This window comes from Mauremys mutica, chromosome 14 (genome assembly GCF_020497125.1).
Source record: "Mauremys mutica isolate MM-2020 ecotype Southern chromosome 14, ASM2049712v1, whole genome shotgun sequence".
NCBI lineage: Eukaryota > Metazoa > Chordata > Testudines > Geoemydidae > Mauremys > Mauremys mutica.
In genome coordinates, this window is record NC_059085.1 from 5,505,259 (window position 1) to 5,523,874 (window position 18,616).

General features: G+C 51.6%; 1 protein-coding gene across 1 annotated transcript in view; it reads left to right on the plus strand.

The window, feature by feature from the left end:
* VAC14 (VAC14 component of PIKFYVE complex) overlaps positions 1–18,616 on the plus strand; it is a 203,216-nt gene that overhangs the window by 38,881 nt on the left and 145,719 nt on the right. The window contains exons 11-12 of the mRNA XM_044986779.1: positions 11,255–11,399; positions 13,372–13,437. Of these exons, the coding sequence (XP_044842714.1) occupies positions 11,255–11,399; positions 13,372–13,437 (211 nt within the window). The remainder of the gene's footprint in view (positions 1–11,254; positions 11,400–13,371; positions 13,438–18,616) is intronic.

Here is an 18,616-nt window from a genome sequence, read left to right on the forward strand (position 1 = left end):
TTGTGACACTGGAAATGAGCCCCTCTGCCCACAGGGCAAGTTTCCCCCACACCCTGCCATTGCACCCAGTCCACATTCTGAGAGGCGGAGGCGAGCGTTGGTCCGTTTCTGTACCAAAGGCCTTTGTCAACTAGGAAATGGACTGAGTCAGCTGCTGGATGTGAACTGCTGTTGGTCGCTGTCCATCTGGGTTGGAGACAAGCTGATGCCCGAGAGAGGAAAAGCTCCTTCAGTACCGTGACCCATCCAGTCACACGCGTTCAAGTGACGCATTGATGCTGATGGATCTGGAGCCTTAGCCCCCTACTCTGAAGTGCCTTGCAAAGGGCTGCAGATCAGCTCAGTCAGATGGACGGGGTGATCTCACAGGCCTCCCCCATTCCTGGCTTCTAGAACAGTGTAGCTGGGTGTCTTTTTAAAATGCTGCCTCAGTTCTTGTCCTGCCTTCAACCTCCTCGTATCTGAGCGCCATCCAGTCGTGTATTAAGTGACGTGACTGTCACATGGGGCTTGCCCTTGCTCTCAGCCTCTCCCCGGGGAGATGAGTGCGCCGTGGCGTGTTTGGTTTTGTTTGTTTTCAGATGTCCATGCTGCTCTTTGTTTGTCGAGAAGGCAGGTTGCATTGAAGTGCAAGGTGGGGAGGTTTCTGATGGTACTTAATTCCTGGGGGAGTCTGGGATTGGCCCCCTAGAACGTGCGCTCTCCTGCGCAGACGAGTTCGACCCACGTGCTAGGAAGTTCTGTTGTAGCAGGGGAGTGGAGATATTGACCATTCTTTATCCTGGAGCTTTGAGCACCCTGGGCCCAGGGTACTGAGCACCTTGAAGGTGACTCAACACTGGCTTCCCATAGAGCGGAGGACAGGTGTGATGTGCTCGCAGGAGCCGGTGTTGCTGAGGCGAGATCCTGCAGTGTTTCCAAAAGGTGGATGGCTTCAGGCCCAGGTATGGAGCAAGTACTGGGCAGCTTTGACACAAGCTAATTTCCCCTGCCGAGTGTTAACTACTCACCAGTGGGCCAGTCCTGGAGTGTCCCCAGTGCACCACTGCCTTCCTTGGGAGCGGCAGGTCTCTCTCCTGGAGCGGGAAATGCCATCCCAGATTTGATGGGCTGATCTGCAATAGCAATTCCTGTGTAAAATCCCACTTCTTGAGGTTAAAAGGTGACCCAAGATTGCAGAGGGGCAGAGCTACTTGGATTTTCCCCTGCTAGATGTTTTCAAGGACCTGAAGCTGGGGTGCACTGGGTGCTAGAGATGCACAACAAATCAAGGAAGGACGTGTTAGCAGTGGGTGAAGAGGCCACTTCCCGGCACTGAATGACTAGCTGAGGCAAAGCCAGCTCAGAGGTAATCATTGTACACTGGCTTCCCCGGGCATTTCCTTCTCTTGCATGCTGAGCTCTGCTGCCGCTCTCTGGTTGCAGTGCTAGTCAGGCTGGTTGGGTTTTTTAGCCATTACTGGCATGGGAGAAGCAGAACTCCCTTGTTGGTGACATTAGCCTGTCCACACGAAGCAGCATTGAACTCATTCTCTTCTGCCCCTCCCCCTCCCCGGGGGGTGTCTAGCTCCTTGTGCCAGGGACCATCTGCTATTGTGTGTGCACAGAACCTCGCACGGTGGGGCCCTGGTGCATGACTCCGGCTACTAGGCTCTGCAGTACCACAAAGAAGAATTAACCTTCGTCCCAAGCAGCTGACCTCCGCCGCTGGGGCTGGGGCTATGCGGAGAGCGACGTAACGGGCAGTGGATGTGTCTCAGCTGCGTGGCGCTTAGAGCAGGATTTGCAGGCAGCCTTGTTTTGGAGCTATCCTAACCCTTTTGAAACAGGAGACGCCGGGCAGGAATTAGCAATGGGTTTGCCGGCCATTAGACCAGCTTCCCCATCCCGCAGGAACAACAAGGGATTCGCTTAGCTTCCCGGGATGCCAGTTCCAGGTGGCTGCGGGTGTTTGTACAGACGGAACTCAGCCATGTGCTCTTACAGGAGGGTCACAGAGCACCAATCACTACAGTGGCCAGATCTCCTCTCTTCAGCCAACACTGCCCCTTGCTCCTAGTGCTTTGCCATCCAGCTGCTGTGCAGCTCCGGATCTTGAGCTGGGCCATGCACCTCCTCTGCAGCCACTTTGCCGGGAATCGCAACTTGAATGCCGAGATTGCGAAGGGAGTGATTTGCAGCACAGCACCCAGGTGTATGCCGACTGGGCTGTCAGGCAGCCTGGCTCTTGCTTGGTCCCTAGCTCGGACTGTGAGACAGGACCTCTGCCAGGAAGCACTGAGCTGGACTCTGCTCACCCCTCATGCCAGCTCTGCTTGCGAGCAGTGACGTTAGCTCAGCAGAGTGCAAGGCAGCGTTGTAGCTATCCGCGTTCGAGGCAGTGCCCCCGCTCGCTCTGCCAGAGGCCCAGCGACACTGGAACTGGTGCTGGGCTGAAATCTGCCTCCAATCCTTGTCACCGCACTCCAGGCTCTCCCTTCCCCTCCCATCTGATAGGAAGGGGAAGGAATCCAGAAACCCAGAGACAGACAGCGAGAGAAGTCCTCAATACACCCCACTTCTTGGGGCAGATGTCCTCTGGCCCCAGTATTCACTGTCCATGGCCTCCATGGAAGGAGGATGTAAGAAAAAAATTCTCATCCCTAAACAGAGACTGGGGTGAACTCCGTCCAGGGGTCGATGGGGTCTTGTCTAATGTTGCTACAGAGCTATGGAGGTGGGGTTAGAAACAGAAGGGGAGAGAGGGGGGCTGGGAGTTGTGTGACGTGTACAGAGAAGGGAGAGTGAAAAACATGAAGGTCTCAGCTCAAGGCAAGAAAGGAAGGGGAAAAGGTGATGGAAGAGAAGGGGAGAGGCTAAGCAAAGGAAACCCAGCGAGCTGCGTACGCAGTGCGTGTTCCTGTCTATCACCCAGAGTGACCCGTTGCAGTAGAATGTTGTGAGACTCATTATTGCCCTGTACCGGCTAATCCAGCCTGCACCCGCCAGAGCACGAACACTTTGAGGTGCTTATTGGGAGCACCATGAGCTCTGCAATGGCTGAGGCTCTTCAAGCCATCTGTGAGGAGCAGATAGTGGCAAGGCTGCTCTTAGAAAAGCTGCTTTCAAAATGGCTTGAGATGGAATGAATCCGTGAAAGCTGTTTCCTTAAGCCCTACTTGGTTTGCGTCTTTTCGGCTTTAGTGGAAGGGCCTTTCAACTTGTGCTGTGGTGAGGAGTGTGTGTGTGTGGGGGGGCGGGGGGTGAGGGCTGAATTATGCAGGCTTTCCTACTCCTGAAGTCAGTAGCTGCTTGGCTTTATACAGGGAAGTGAAGCTCAGCTGAAAGTAATGAGGCTCAGTTCTTACTGCCTGCTGCTGGGTATAGGCGCCCCTCCCAAAAACCAAGTGGGATGAAGAAAACAGACTCCTGACTCAATACCGGTGTTGCAGGCAGTGCCGAACTTTACCGTCTGGTCTTGGCTTCCATGTTTCTTCCCTCCCCCCCTCCCGCCCAGCTGCAGATGCTGAAAGTCCATAACTTTTTAGAAGTGGGCAAGGGTGGGGGGAGCAGATTCCTTCTCCCCCTTTGTGGGTGTTGGTATCAGGATGGCAAATCAGCTGATGAGCTCCAAATTGGGTGTATCTACCGAAGGCCACATGAGCGAGCGAGAGAGAGAGAATTGCTCTTCAGAACAACTTTAGAACAAGGTGTTCAGGAAGTTTCAGCTGCCTTTTTCTGATATCACTCTTAGCATAGCACAGAATGAGCAATCAAGCGCTTTGCTCTGTATACTTCTCTAGACACTTAACTTGCAGGTCTCCTACTAGGGGCTGCAAATGGAGAGGCAAAACCAAAGTAGCAACTGAAAAACCAGTGTTGGCATCAATGGAAGATGGTGAGCAGAAGATGAGACGTGGCCGTCAGTGGCTACAAGCCTTCAGGCAGGGGGAAGGCGTTCCTACTTCCACCGCCAGTTCCGTGTCTGAGAAGCTGCACAGTATTGTGTCCAAGTTGCTGAAGATGCCATCCAAGAACATAGAGAAAAGGAGGGCCGCACGTTTGACCTATGGGCGGGTGTGTTGCCTTGTTGGAACAGAACGTGATGCCACCCTAAAGCACACAGAGAACGTTCAGAAACTCTTCCACAACAATCACCAGTCTCACGGGTGACTGAAAAAGGATCATGGGCCTTGGTAGAATCTCAGGAGGACCATCGCTATGTTCAGCTACATAAGCATGTAGAAGTCTGCACTGAGTGCCAGGAGCACGCTAATGGAAACAGAACATGTCTTCCACAACCTTAGAATCTGCTAAGCCACATCGTCTGTAGGCAGGTCGAAGGACATTTGTGAGGGATTTCGTAGAGTCATTACCAGACTGGGACCCTACCTTCAGTCTTGGTGGAAATCTGGCTTGATTGAACAGAACTAGAGTCACGTTTGAGAGATGCTGTGGAATCTGCCATAACTTAACAACAGAATTGATTCCAAAGATCATAACCTGAGCTCAGACCATGAAGGGGAGGTTGAAATCTGGCAGCTGGAACATAATTCTGTCAATTCCTTCTGTCAGTCTTAGATGCTAAGAGACGACCTGGTTGTCTATCCCACCTCCCAAAATGGCTGGACATCAGTACCGGTAAAATAGTGTAAAACAGAATAGCTGAATTCAAGTTTTGACCATTCTTTGAGCCCTGGCCTCCTGTCCAGCTCGCTTGGCCTCCTGTCCAGCTCGCTTGGCCTCAGTCAGTCATGGTTTTAGCCCATTCCAGTTGGCTTAGTCCAGACTTCATAATGGACCAGGTGGCTGTTCCTTTGTTGGCGAGGACGTGTATTGCACACCCCAGTTCATCTGACAGTAGTGAGGGCTATTGGGAACAGTGGTGTGGTGCTGCTTCCCACCCCTCCCTGCAGCACAAGCTCCTTACCCTTCCTCTGCAGGAGAGCAAGCTCCCAATCCCAGCTCTGCAGACGACTACAATGCATGGACGTTGTCTAGGTTTCATGGGCTATAAATGCCCCCCCCCCCCAATGCTCAGTCTCTTACAACTCATCTGCAGTATGTGTCTTGGGGGATTGGGAATGTCGCCTTCTCCAGTCTGGCCAGATGTTTTATTTGCTGCTCCGCCTGGAGGAGAGCACAGAGGAGCGTTGCCACGTGGCAGCCAAAACGTCATTTCCCCCCTTTAGACGTGAAGGCGCGCGCTGTTTGTTAGGGCAGCCCTGGGAAGACCCCCGTCTAAAATACCTCTTCTGCTTGTCCAGCGGGATAAGTGCACGGGAGCTGGCAGCAAATGGTGGAGTTCATGCACCAAAGAGCTTCCCATCGAAAAGCAAGAGGATGGGCCCAGTACCACGCTCGGGGGCATGGTGGAGTTGGAATGCTTTGTGAGGCAGGTGCTTTTGGAATAAGGGGCTGAGAGGACAAGCACAACTTGCTTGGAACTGCCTTCATGGGGCTGGGGGGAATGAATGTAGAAGCTGGTGAAGAAGACAACGGAAACCCTTGGAAGGGCCTTTGGCGGAGTGTGCGGTGGGGACAGGCTGTAGGAGAAGTTATCCGGGGGTAGGAGGGGCAGGCTTTATGGAGCAGAGGAGAGTGCTGAAGGAACATAGTTGCAGCCTGCCCACTAGGTTCTCCTAATGCACCTGTCACGATACCTAGGAATCCTCGTTCTAGGGTTTAGCTAGCTGGGCCTCTAGGTCATGGCAACTGGAGTATTTCCATGTCCTCTTCAGATGGTGATGGAACAGTTAGAGCCTGCCAGGGAAGTGAAGAGCACTTCGCAGCACATCCACTCCCTAGTGTGAAATCCCTCGTTAGTAGGGCTTTAGTAGGGTTGTGGTGCTGTGGCTTTAAAAAAAAATGGGAGGAGGAAAAGCTTTGGGTTTCTGCAGACATGTTCCTCCAAAATTCTCTTCTGTCATCAAGGCCTTGTGTACGTAGGTTAATGGGCCACACTGACTGGTCAGAGAACAGCCGCGTTCTGGTTTTCGAATGGAGGGCATGCCCACTCCACACCAAGGGGTCCATGCATACAACCGCCTGCTTTGATGCAGCATGGTATAGGGATTGGCCTGAACGTCTGGAGATCTGGGTTCTGTACCTGACTGTGTGATCCTTGGGCTCTGTGCTTTGGCACTTCCCCATCTTTGCCTTGTCTAGGTGGACTGTAAGCTCTTTGGGCAGGGTGTCTCACGGTGATGGTATGGTGCCCAGAACAGAGAGGCCCCTGTGATGGGTTCCCCCCAGGGTGCCACCTGGAACTGGGGTACCACTGAGCCCACCTGACCCACCAGCCTGGGTTCCCTTTACACTGTACTGCTGTGACCAGCCTGCCAAGCCCTCTCCCACGCTCCAGTCTGTACCTTCACCAGCACACACACAGGTAGAGACACACCCAGCTGCAGAAACATACAGACGCTGTGATCAGCTCTGCAAGGGAAGGCTTCAGCTAAGGAATGTCCCAGCTACTTAGGCACGCATCCCTCTCTAGAGGGTAAACCCCAAATTATACCGACTTGTGCTGCACAGGGAACTGTACAGCGTAAGCTCATGAAATTTGCCCCCTCCCTCAATATGGAGCAGAAATATACAACTGCTTTTCGCCCCAAGTTATAACTTCCTCAAACTGGTTTGTGATAAAGCAAAACAAATTTATTAACTACAAAGGAGATTTTAAGTGATAGGCGATAGCAAACAGATCAAAGCGGATTACATAGCAAATAAACAAAAACGCAAATCTAAGTTTAATATACTAGAGATTGGATAGGAGTAGCAACTTCTCACCCGAAATGGTGATTTGAGCTGGTTGCAGGGATTCTTAAGCTCTCCTTGGTGCAGTTTAAAACCCCCAGGTATTCCTTTCACAGGCTAGAAATCCCTCTAGCCTGGGTCCAGGCCTTCTCCCCCAGTTCAGTCCTTGTTCCTCAGGTGTTTCCAGGAGTCTCTTTGGGCGGGGAGTCAGTGAAGAACCATGATGATGTCATTCCCCTGCCTTAAATAGCTTTTGCATATGGCAGGAACTCTGTCTCCAAGCCTGGCTCCCACCTCCAATCAGTGGAAAAACACTGGTATTCCAAGATGGAGTCCAGTACCAGGTGACTTGGTCACATGTCCCTGTAGAGTCATAGCAGCAGTGACTCCAGGCTGTTTGTAGTGTCCTTAAAGAGGCTCCCTAGGAGATTAGCTTCTTCTAAGACCTATTGTTCTCCCTAATGGCCTTTCCCAGCCAGCCATCTAGACTGAGAATCTTTTGCCTAGTGGGTATTCCCCAGGTGTAAACACATTTGTAATAGATACACAGACCATATTACTAACTTCAGATACCAAAATGATACATGCATACAAGTAGGATAATCGTGTTCAGTAAATCATAACCTTCTCAATAGCTCACACGGCTTATCTTGCACAAAAGACATCAGAATCATGCCATACTCATCATAATAGTACTATGAAGACTATGGGGCGTAATGTCACAGCCCGATCCTGGTGCAGTTAGTTATGACTGTAATACTAAAGTACGGTTTTCTGGTTAGACCAGGGAGTGTGGTCAGCTACTCAGGCGTTGGAAATTGCAACAAACTAAAATAGCCAGGGAAGCACTGGGGGACGGGCGGGCTAATGGAGAGAGACAGGACCACTCACCTATTAGGCACTGGCTCAAAGTCAGCCCAGATCAGCGGAGCGTGAAAGCTGCTACCACCTTGCCAGGCACCCAGGCGATAAACATCTGTACCATTGCAATCATGGGGCTCTCAGCTCAGCCACACCTGGAGCAGGGTGACCGACCGCAGACTTGCTCCCGTCTTAAACACACTGATTGCCTACGTTTGAAGGGTTGGCCTGGCCTGGCGCTGAGCCCCTCCTCCGGAGGGAAAAGCAATAGCTGAAGATAAGAACGGATGGTGAGTGGAAGGGCCCAAACAGAAATACCTTGAAGAAAGCAGTGGGTTGGGAAACACTGTTACAAGGAAGCCAGGCTGAAGAAGATACACTAATGTACAAGTGGGACCAGGGAGAGTGAAGGGAGAATAACTTCAGTGATTTGTGTTTTTAAATCTGTTTTAATTGTGGCTTGGATGTTCTCACGCCAAAACAAATGGGAACCCCCCCTCCCCGCTTTCCCCAGGGAGGGAGCGCTGGCTTCTGTGTGCATCAGTCGCCATTAGGCAGCTTGAGAACCCATTCATTTTCCCTTTCACAAGTTGATAAGTATGCGCTGCAACTGGCGCTAATAGGCAGCCCCGCTGGCTGTGGAGGGGGGCGAAGGGGTGAATGGCTTTGAAGCTGAACTTCCCACTGCTACATGGTGCCCTGCGGGGTCAGGGCAGAGGCACGCTGGCAGGGCCATGCGAGGGCAAGCTTGCCCTGAGGCTGCCCACACCACTCCTGGGGATGAATAGAGCTCACAAAGGAAAATGTACTTGCCTTAATACAGTCCCCAGAGCGAACATGCCAGCACCTTCTCAGGGCTGCAGAGCAGCGGATCGATCTCAAGGGTGATGAGCTAGCCAAAGCACCTGCCCTGGCCGAGATCTCAGTGCTGAGAGCCTGTGTCACGGCCGAGGAGGGTCTGATTAAAGCGATGCCGTTGCTACTGTGATGAAGCGCCAGTGTCAGGCTTGCTATGGATTAAGGAAGAGCAGAGAAATGCAGGGGCACGCTGCAGAGCACAGTGCTGCAACGTGTTACTAAATCCAGTGATGTGGGATTGTCCACCCAAAGCCTGCGCCAGCCCTGCTCTGCCCCGGGGATGCCGACAGCAGGACCAGAGCAATGAACATGGGATATAGATGGCGACCAGTGAGCCTGGCTGACTCTCAGCAGAAGCTCAGTCTTGCGAGGCTGCACATGGAGGCTGCTGCCCATGCTCACTGGCAATTTGGCACCTGATTTCGGAGCCCCGTAAGAGCTTTGCCTTTGGGAATGGCAGGCCTTCCCTGAGCTGAGAACTGGTCTGTGCTTTGTACCGGCCTTGCCAAAGGAGCCGAGCTCATTCATAAGCTCACTTTCTCAGAGTAATGGAGACAGACTTCTAAAAATTTCCCATGAAGAGTTTTTGCCTCACTGTGATCCATTACCCAACTCTGTTCTAGCAATTTACCATGCTGGCATGTGCTGTAGCCAAAGTTTTGGAACTTGGATTTGTAAAGTTAGATTCCAAACCTAATTTGCATGCTTAAATACAGTACCCTGATATCCAAAAGTGCTGCAACCCCATTCGGACTCTAATCCAAAGCCTCTTGGGGCCTACCTCGCTTATGCTCCCCTGACTTCTCCCCGGTGAGGGCTTGAAATGCTAGATCAGCTGGCCATGGCTGCTGCCTCTGCCATCCTCACTAACCTCGATCAGAAACCTGAACAAACATCTGACATGATGTAGATCAAAGAATTCAGATAGCTACTAGAGGGCAAGGATCTCCCTGTCTCACCCTTAGACTGCCTGTCCAGGGGGAAATCAAACCCTATGAAACAGCAGTTTCTACAGAGAAATTTGCCCTTTAGGAATTCCCATAAAATAAGCTGCAGAAAAACTCCAAGTAAATGAGAGAGCCACCATGAGTTCAGCACACACTTGAATAATTCAGTCTCTTAGAAATCCCCTGTATGTCCTGGAAGGCAAGAGCGCATCGCCCTTCTGGATCTTCAGAGCATCTTCTCTTGGGCATCTGTTTCAGCCATCTGGCCTTGAGTGTAAGATTGGGCCCCACCCCTGAGATCCAGCCAGCCCCAACAGGAATGACTAGAGACAAGATTCCTCATGTGGAACTCTTTGAGAGAATGCTTTGAAAGCTTTACTGCTTGGGGGAGGAGAATACAGATGCTGGGAACTCCTAGGGCTCCAGGTAGACTTTCAGATCCTAGTTGGAAACTGGAGAGTCATTATATCCAAAGGAGGGCAAAGTTTATCTGGCAAATGCCGTTATTGGGAGTCTTGCAATGCAAGTTCTTTGGACTCGTGATCTCCCCGCTGTTCAGTTAGCCCCTTTGGGGGCAGAGGTTGTCATGCTGGGGTGGAAACTGAGGGTCTTCTGGTCTGTCCGTGGTGATTGTTTGGTAAACTTGAGTTGTTGTGAATTCAGCCCAGGTTGATGGTACCCGAAAGCCATTGCCTCTCTGACCAATTGCCAGGGGCCTTTGGGAAAAGCTGGCGCTCTCAGTCCATGGTCTAGTTGGGTAGGTGTCCCCATCACAGAAACAACTGCCATGCGTGGCACCAGTTGGGCCCCTTGTTAGGAGTCATGGCAGGAAGGTTAATGGAGACCAAGTGCCCTGGCTCATTGACGTGGCCCCTTCAAGGCAGCTCTGAGCTACCTGGCAGGGTCAGCGTGTGTGAATGCCCATGCTGGTCCTGCTTGGACTCTCAGTGCATCTGGCACACGTTACTTTTAGTTATTTGGAGCCCGGATTTGATGGCCTTTGGCTGTGTTGTAGCATATTCTAGTTTCTCAACCTAGTAACTGCTGTGGCAGATCCCTCAAGTGCAGTGTCCTGACAGATGCTTTAGAGGAAGGTTCAAGAAACTGTAATAGAGGCAGTTATGGGACAACCCACTCCCGGGAAAGCTTCCTCCTAGCCTCCAGGAGATACAGGTTACGTGTTTATATTACTTGCAATAGGTCAGACCTAAGACTTGAGCCCATGTCTCTTAGCTTCCCAGCCAGTGCTGCCAACCCAGGCTATTCTAGTGATGAGTGAGGGGCTGGGGGCCAGGCTGTCGGCCACACCTGATCCCTGGGCTCACAGTAAGTAGGAGGGGTAGCCTGTTGCGGCGGGGCTTGGCAAGTCTGTGCCCCACTGGCCTATGGAATCGCACTGTTCAGTCTTTCACTTCATGCCCAGAGTAGAAATACATGTAATGAGAGAGGAGGCGCAAACCTTGACACAACAACCCTAGGGAGGAGAGGACTTTGAGGAGCAGAATGATAAACCCAATACTAAAGGTACTCTGGCCAGCCGATTTGAGTGGTACAATCCATGTTTTACACAGGCTCTGCTTGTTCCATCCGCCCGCCCCCCCCACCCCTCCAATGCAGTGGGTTCCTGGTTAGCCAGTCCATTAACTCAGCAGCTCTTAGTTGTGGACTGTGTGAAATTGCTCCTTCGCTCTTACGTGTAGCTCTGAAAGACAGCAAGCGTAGGCAGCCGGGGTCACCTGCCAGTTGATGTGTGGAAGAAGGGGTGCTGGGGCCACACTTCTGGGCTGGAGCAGCATGGGGACACATGCACACACAAACTACTGTCTTTGTGCCCCTGGTTTTCGGTGCAGCACTGAGCGGGTCCCGGTGACCCTTAACCTCGATGGGATAGTGCAGGTGTTGGACTGCCACCTTCACGACACAGCCACCGGGATGATGACCAGAATCGCAGTCCTGAAATGGCTCTATCACTTGTACATCAAGACTCCGCGGAAGGTAAGTCTGGCTTGTGAAACCATTGGGGCAATATCCTGCTGCCTTTGCGGAGCTGGGTTGGAGCTGCTTGGTCTCAGCCTCGTTATCGCTGACCACTTGTGTCTGTTGCAAAGCCAGTCCTGGCTCAGTGCCTCAGCAATGTTCTGTGACCAGCAGGGGGCGCTGCAGGTAGGGAGGAGGTGCACTGGCAGAGTTGTATGGTGGAGCCCTTGGCTGCAATAGCAAGGAACTGCTGCAGAGCTAGAATAACGGGAGTGCTTCAGTTTAGCATTGAGGTGCATTGGCAGACATGGGGATGAGCCAGTGGGGTTGTAACTCCGGCAGAGTGCTGCATACTTGGCTCTAGCTACCGTCTTTGTTCTCAACAGAGTCCTACCATCAGTTGGGGGCCTTCCTGCGCTTTCTAAAAGTGCCACTAGCCTAGCTGGGCTGCAGTGTGTTGAAGGCGGCTCTAGCTGCAGAAAATGGTCCCTACAAACATGAGCAATACCCCGGCTTTCATCAAAACGAGCCCTTCTGACATTAGGGACCCTAGTAGCACGGGTAGGCAAACCGCTGCTCCTGGGTGAGGGATAAAAACCCAGCTGAGCCTCTGCCCTGTTTCTGAACCAAACACCGAGCTTTAGGTTCACTCGGAAGTTACCTGTTCTGCTGCCAGTTGTCACACCCTCCCAGCCCTTCAGACTCGTGTCCCTTGCCACCACCTTCCCTGGGAGGAGAAGGCTGCCACAGACCTCCCATATGTACCTCTGTAGATCCGTTGGGGCGACTGGACTGCTAGCGAGAGGCCTCTGAAAACTCTGCTCTGCCCAGCATCTCTGGGGTAGACCTGGGCTGGCTTCTCTCTTAAAGCCGCATGTGGTTTCCGGGGCTCTTCCTTCAGGGCTGAAACTTCTGACTGCTTTTGCAGGTCGTTGGTTCCCATTGGACGCTGTGTAGGTCTCTGTGGGCAGGCCAGCCTAACAGGCATCGTGCTTGGCACAGGGGTTCTTCCCATTACACAGGCTGTGGGGTGGGGAGCGAAATGTCAGTAGGTTTGGAGAAGCGCCTGGGAAGCCCTTCTGTCGAGATGAGCCTCTATCAGTGGACTCATTGCAAGGAGAGCGAGTGCTTGGGAGGTGGGGCTAGAGATGAATTTAGCCTTCTGTGGTGGTAGGTGTCCAAATCAAGAGACGCAGTCCGTATCCTGAGCAGCTTGGCCGGCAGTTACAGCACATCTGCAGTATGATCCATGCGTGGGTATTAGTGCACATCGGGGCTTGGCAGGGGTTTCCAAGACTCCTCTGCAGGAGGAGAAGGGAAGGGGCTTGGCCTTTATAGATTGCGAGGCTCTTCCAAGAGAAGGTAGAGGGGAAGACACTCCCTCTTCCTTCCCCCGGGGTGCTGCCTACCATAGATCAATCCTGGTAGGACACGTCATAAGTTGTCTAGCGGGAGCAGCGGCCATCATTCACACTGCCTGCTGCACATCAGGTCTTGTTGGCCATGTGTCTAATCAGACAGGAGGTGGAAACTGAATTAATGCCATGGTGGCTGCAGCTCCTCATGAAGAGAAGCCCAAAAATTCACCCCCAAACTAACCATGGTTTAAATAAGAAACCCTTCACTTGTAAGTCTCTTCTGGCCTTTCCTCTCTTGGGAAGGGTAGAAAAGTGACAGTGTCCCACACTAGAAACTTGCCTTCTCATTACGTAGGTATGGAATCAGCTCAGCAAACAAGCAACCGTGTATCCTTCTGGGATTGTACTTGTTGGCCTAATAAGTTTGCTACTGATACTTGCAGCAGAGCTACTGTTTCGATCCCTACTTCAAAGCGCTTGTCAGCTAGCTGGGAGGGGAATTTCCCAAGTAAAATTGAAAAATGCCTGCAAAGCTGCACTAGCCTGCACTGGCGAGGACGGCTCCTGGTGTGTGTGGGGGGGATATTCCAGACTGCGTGTGACTCTGAGGCCATGTGTCTCTCTGGTTTCAGATGTTCCGGCATACAGACAGCCTCTTTCCCATTTTGCTACGGACATTGTCGGATGAGTCAGACGAGGTGAGTATTACACCTCGTGTACAAACCCCTCGGCTGTGCTTGCCAGCTGTCGTGCTCTCACCTTAGCTTCGGGCTAGCCCAGACCAGTGCACCAGTTCGCTGGATCAGCTCTTCTCTGCAGCCACAAGGGCAGAGCCAGAGAGTTCCCTGCACGTGACCCAATCCAGTGTGTCTCACTGAGTCTGCTGACAAACCCGTCTCTGGCTGTAATTTCACCGACTCCCACAGTCAAGCCTGGGGTGACCCCCATGACTCGAGTGTGTGAACTTCCCTACTACCCTCAGCGGGCTGCTGAGCCTAAAGCCTGGTGATGATCTGTTACTGACTGGCCAGGGGGATGGGGGGTGAGTGCCCCTGCTGTCTCCCGCACTGACCTGGGGGGGGGGGGGGGCGGAACCAACTCACCCAGCACAAGGCCAGCCTGGGTGGAGGGGCCTCTACCTGGTTTGTAGTTGGTTACTTGCTTGACTCTGTGGTTTCCACACAGCCCAGCAAAGGGTTACAGGAGGATAACTCGTATGCAGGAGCTAGCCCACTGCTATATCCTAGCGGAGACCAGGCCCCTGCAGCTTTTACCACAAGGTAGCCAGGCGAGGTCAAATCTCTCCTCACTCGCCCATGGCTGGCCTGGCCTGGCTGCCTTGCAGTCCCTTCTCCCCACCCGGGTGTTGCAGCTGGATGGCTGATGTGTGACGTGCTGTGGTTAACACGCCTTTCATGGCAGTGCGGGTGTAGGCTACTGTGGCAGCCAGTATTTTATCAGTCAGACTCAGTGTTACATTGAGCTGCTTTCAATGTCCTTTCGCTCAGAAATCAGACACTTGTGCCTGAGGGGGATCATGAGAGTGGGGCGATTGGGCCTGGCTCGTGTGCTGCGGCAGTGTGAGGCGGGCTTAGCAGCCGGCGTTGGAGTTGTTGGCCTGGTGTGCTGAGACTTTGACTAGCAACATGAGGCAGGAGCCAAGCTGAGGAGGGTCTTGCCCTGCCTGGTCGTGTGAATGGCAGGTGTCTTGACTTACCGTGGTGTTGCTTAATGGATGAGGCTCTAGGTTTGAAGCCATGTAACACAGACACCTAAACCAATATACCAGGGTAACCTGCTACTGCCAAGGGAATAGAGCAGCTGGCAGTACTGCCTGCAGTGGTAAGAACTGGGGCCTAGGTGTTGGACTCCTGGGTTCTATTTCTGACTCTGAAGCTGACCCCCTGGGACATTGGGAAAGATGCTTCGCTTCGCTTCACTGACCTCTTGCCTGTGAAATTGGAGTATTTACCTCAAGGCAGGGGAGGGCTTGGATTTTAACCTGGGTGAGTGATGCCCTTTTGACCTCTTTAGATGAATGTTTTGTTCTTGTCTGCCAGCGATTCTTCTTGAGCTGCTCCTGCTGCAGAGTTGATGACTCTGCCCCTTGTAACGGGAGTGTGTGAGGTCTCTTCTGCCTGGCATTTGCTGGGTCTCTCTCTGACTGTGGGGGACAGACAGGGTCAGCATCTCCCCTCTCTGCCATGAGCAAAGTAGGTGTCAGTCGTCCAAAAGGAACACGCACGCTCCGGTCTTTGCTCCCTGCCTGGGGCCCAGCAATGGGGCCCTGCCCATCAAGACCTTCCATCCTTAGAGGTTTTTAAGGCCCAGCTTGACGGAGCCCTGGCTGGGATGATTTAGTTGGGGATTGGTCCTGCTTTGAGCAGGGGGTGGGACTAGACACCTCCTGAGGTCCCTTCCAACCCTGATAGTCCTAGATTCTATGGTCACTTCCTGGTGCTTGGCTTGGCGTTCTGGAGGCACTTTGCTTCCTGTCTGACCAGATGCTCCCATTCCTGAGAGCTCCTTGGTTTTTCCTTGTCTAGTCTCCATTTCCTCTTCCTTCTCTTTTCTCTGCCTCACCCTTCCCTGGTCCATTCTCACAGCCCCTAACATTCACCTCTTCCCCTTCACTACTTCCTCAAGCACTTCCTGCATAAGACACTAGCGGATCTGGCGGTTCCATCAGAGGCCGATAGCATTTCTAACTTCTGATGCTAATGTTAGCCGTGTTAGAAGCCAGAAGTGCAACCAGTGTTAAATGCCTAATGCACATGGCCCTGCTATTGGTCTTTGGTAGACTCATAGTCCAGACTTTATCAGAGGACTAAAAATCATGAAATACCAGCTTTGGACTGCGTGACTAGGAAGGCAAAGTTGCCCAGCCTGGAATAAATCCTTGGTTAAGGGGATTGTTGAGAGATGGGGAAAATAAGTAATATCAAGGGAATGATTTGTACACCTCTACCTCAATATAACGCGTCCCGATATAACACGGTAAAGCAGTGCTACAGGGGGGCAGGGCTGCGCACTCCGGTGGATCAAAGCAAGTTCGATATAACGCGGTTTCACCTATAACGCAGTAAGATTTTTTGGCTCCCAAGGACAGCGTTATATCGAGGTAGAGGTGTACTTGCAAATCCAAGCGACTGCATGGCTGCATTTCATACCGGGCTGCTTATGAGGCAAGCATTTCCAAAGCATCCCATCTGCATGTGCAAGGCTCTAGAAAGCCCACAACTTGCAGATAGACTCTGGCTTGGCAGGAAATTGCAATGAGTCATGTTTCTGCATTGCTTATTTTTAAATATTAAAAAGAAACATAATTGTAAGGACCCCGGTGATGCATTTCCTCCATGTGACATAACTGGGAACGGCTCAAAAGTAATTTGAATTTGATTTATTTAATCCAGCCTATTTATGTAAATAGATTTTTACTTAGGAAATCCGTAGAAGATTCAGTCCATTAAATAACACTGCTCAGCTGGCTCCTAACCTGCTTTGTTCGCTTCCTGCTGCAGTGGAAACGGGAATGCCCGAAATAGCCTTTTTGAAGGGGTGGGAAGAGGGAGGAGATTGCTAACGTGACTGTGCAGTGAGGACTGGAGGTAAGGGAGTAGGATTCAGTTTCTGCCACTGCCACAGGTGGCGCTATAGAGCCTCAGGGTAGCTTTTTCTTTAGGTCAGGGGGTCTCAAACTTCATTGCACCACAACCCCCTTCTGACAACAAAAATTACTGCATGACCCCAGGAGGGGGGACTGAAGCCTGAGCCCGCCCAAGCTCCCCTGCCCCAGGCCATAGGGCAAAGCCGAAGCCCAAGGGCATCAGCCCCAGGCAGGGCACCTGTAACCTTAGCCCCACTGCCCAGGTCTGAAGCCCTTGGGCTTTGGCTTTGGCCAAGGGCCCCAGCAAGTCTAAGCCAGCCCTGGCGACCCCATGAAAATGGGGTCATGACCCACAGTTTGAGAACCGCTGCTTTAGATTTACTCCCTGCTCTAGACCGTTTCACAGCAGCCATTTGTGAGCTGTGACTTGAATCTGGGGCAGACGCACAGAGCCGTACCAGGGTATTGGTTGGGGTTTCTAAGTACGCTCGCATCGCGACATTCGCTTTCACCTCTCCAGTGTGTTCTAAGGCCACGAGGGCAGGAATCTGGCACCTTTTTGTTTAGAAGGCTGCACACGCCGTGTGGTGCAACATCAAATGCACGGTCCAGCCTTGTACTGGCTAGAAGCTTGAGCATTCTTCCTATTGCCCCACACTTCCCTGGGGAGGTGGCCCGTTGGCCTGCAGTGTGACACACTGGAGTGCAGTGTTCCCTCCCCAGGGTACTTGTCCTGTCAGAGAGGAAGCAGCAGTGCTAGCCACTGATCCTCCGGGTGGTTAGAAATTGTCCTGCTAGCACATCCTCCAGCTGATTTGGAGTGATCGTCCTACTCTGAAGGGATGTCTGGCTTCTGAGATCAGCACGTTCATGCTGGTGTGTCAATGCCAGCCTGAAACACTACCTATAGTATAGCAAGGTGTCCACACAGTATTTAATGCCTTGCTGCTGCAGCCCAGTCCTCCTGAGCTGCTCCTAAATCACTCCCTGCATGGTTCCCAAGTGAGCTGTCCTAGAGGAAGGGAAGAAATGCACTTGATGAGACAGTGAGGTAGGAGTTGATCATGTTACATGTTGTTCACCCCCCACAAGTTTGACTTGCAAACCGGATTTACCAGACCAGGTGTTCCCCACAGGACAGCACTCAGTACCTGAGGATACCCCTTAGCTTGCTGTGGATCATCTTTGTGTCTCATCTCTTCGTGCCCTCTCCCCACCTTGACCCAGCTCTCAGAATCCTGCTGAAAACAGTCAGTAGAGCAGAGCCAGCCAGGTCATATTTAGAGACAGTGCAGCCCAGAGTTAGTCACACTAACACAGAAGAACAACTTGGAATGAATTTGGAGCAGGGGATTCCCTTTCTGGAACTCCAGAGCAGCAGATACAGTAGCAAGCTGGGGAAACCACTGATCTAAAACCTTGCACAGTTTTATCATTGGTAGGTGTCACTAGTTCAGCACAAACACTCAATGTTTTTCCTTCCATTTCTGCTCCTGTTCAGGCTGAGGGATTTATTTAACATGGATCAAATTTGATCCAATGTTGTTTTTAAATGATCTAAAATCTTGTGTAGTAAAACCCAGCTTTTATGGAACTCAAGACTAGTGGCTGTATTTCCATAAGACTTGTTTAACTTCTACTGGAAATCTATTTTTAAACATGCCCATTTCCTTGCAGCATTACAGTGCAGACATTGCAGCGTTGTGCTAGGGCATGAAAACCTGACAGTGAAACGCTGTGAGTAGTGAAACAGGCGAGTTCCATTGTCAAGCTGAGGAACACCACAAAAAGCAAATGGTTTAAAGCAAAGGAAAATGTACATTTGATCTTTATAATGCTTCAGTTTAAATATACTATTGACTTCCTTAATTGTGTCTTGGAAACCTGTTCTTCAAAAACGATTAAAGCTTTTAAACTCCCATTGTAACACCATCTCCTAATTCACCCAAACAAGTAGCTTCATGCCTGACGCTGCATATGCTATATCTTTTCTCTTAAAAATTTTGCAAAGACAACAAGGACTCCGGTGGCACCTTAAAGACTAACCGATTTATTTGGGCATAAGCTTTTGTGGGTAAAAAAAAAAAACAACCCACTTCAGATGGAAAAACCTCACAGGGGTTAAAGTTACATTCTTCTTCGAGTGCTTGTTCATGTTCATTCCATGTTAAGTGTGTGTGCGCCCATGTGAACTGTCGTTGGAAATATTTACCCTAGTGGTAACTGTGGGGCTGGCTCTGGAATCCCATGCTCATGGGAGGGGAGGGATA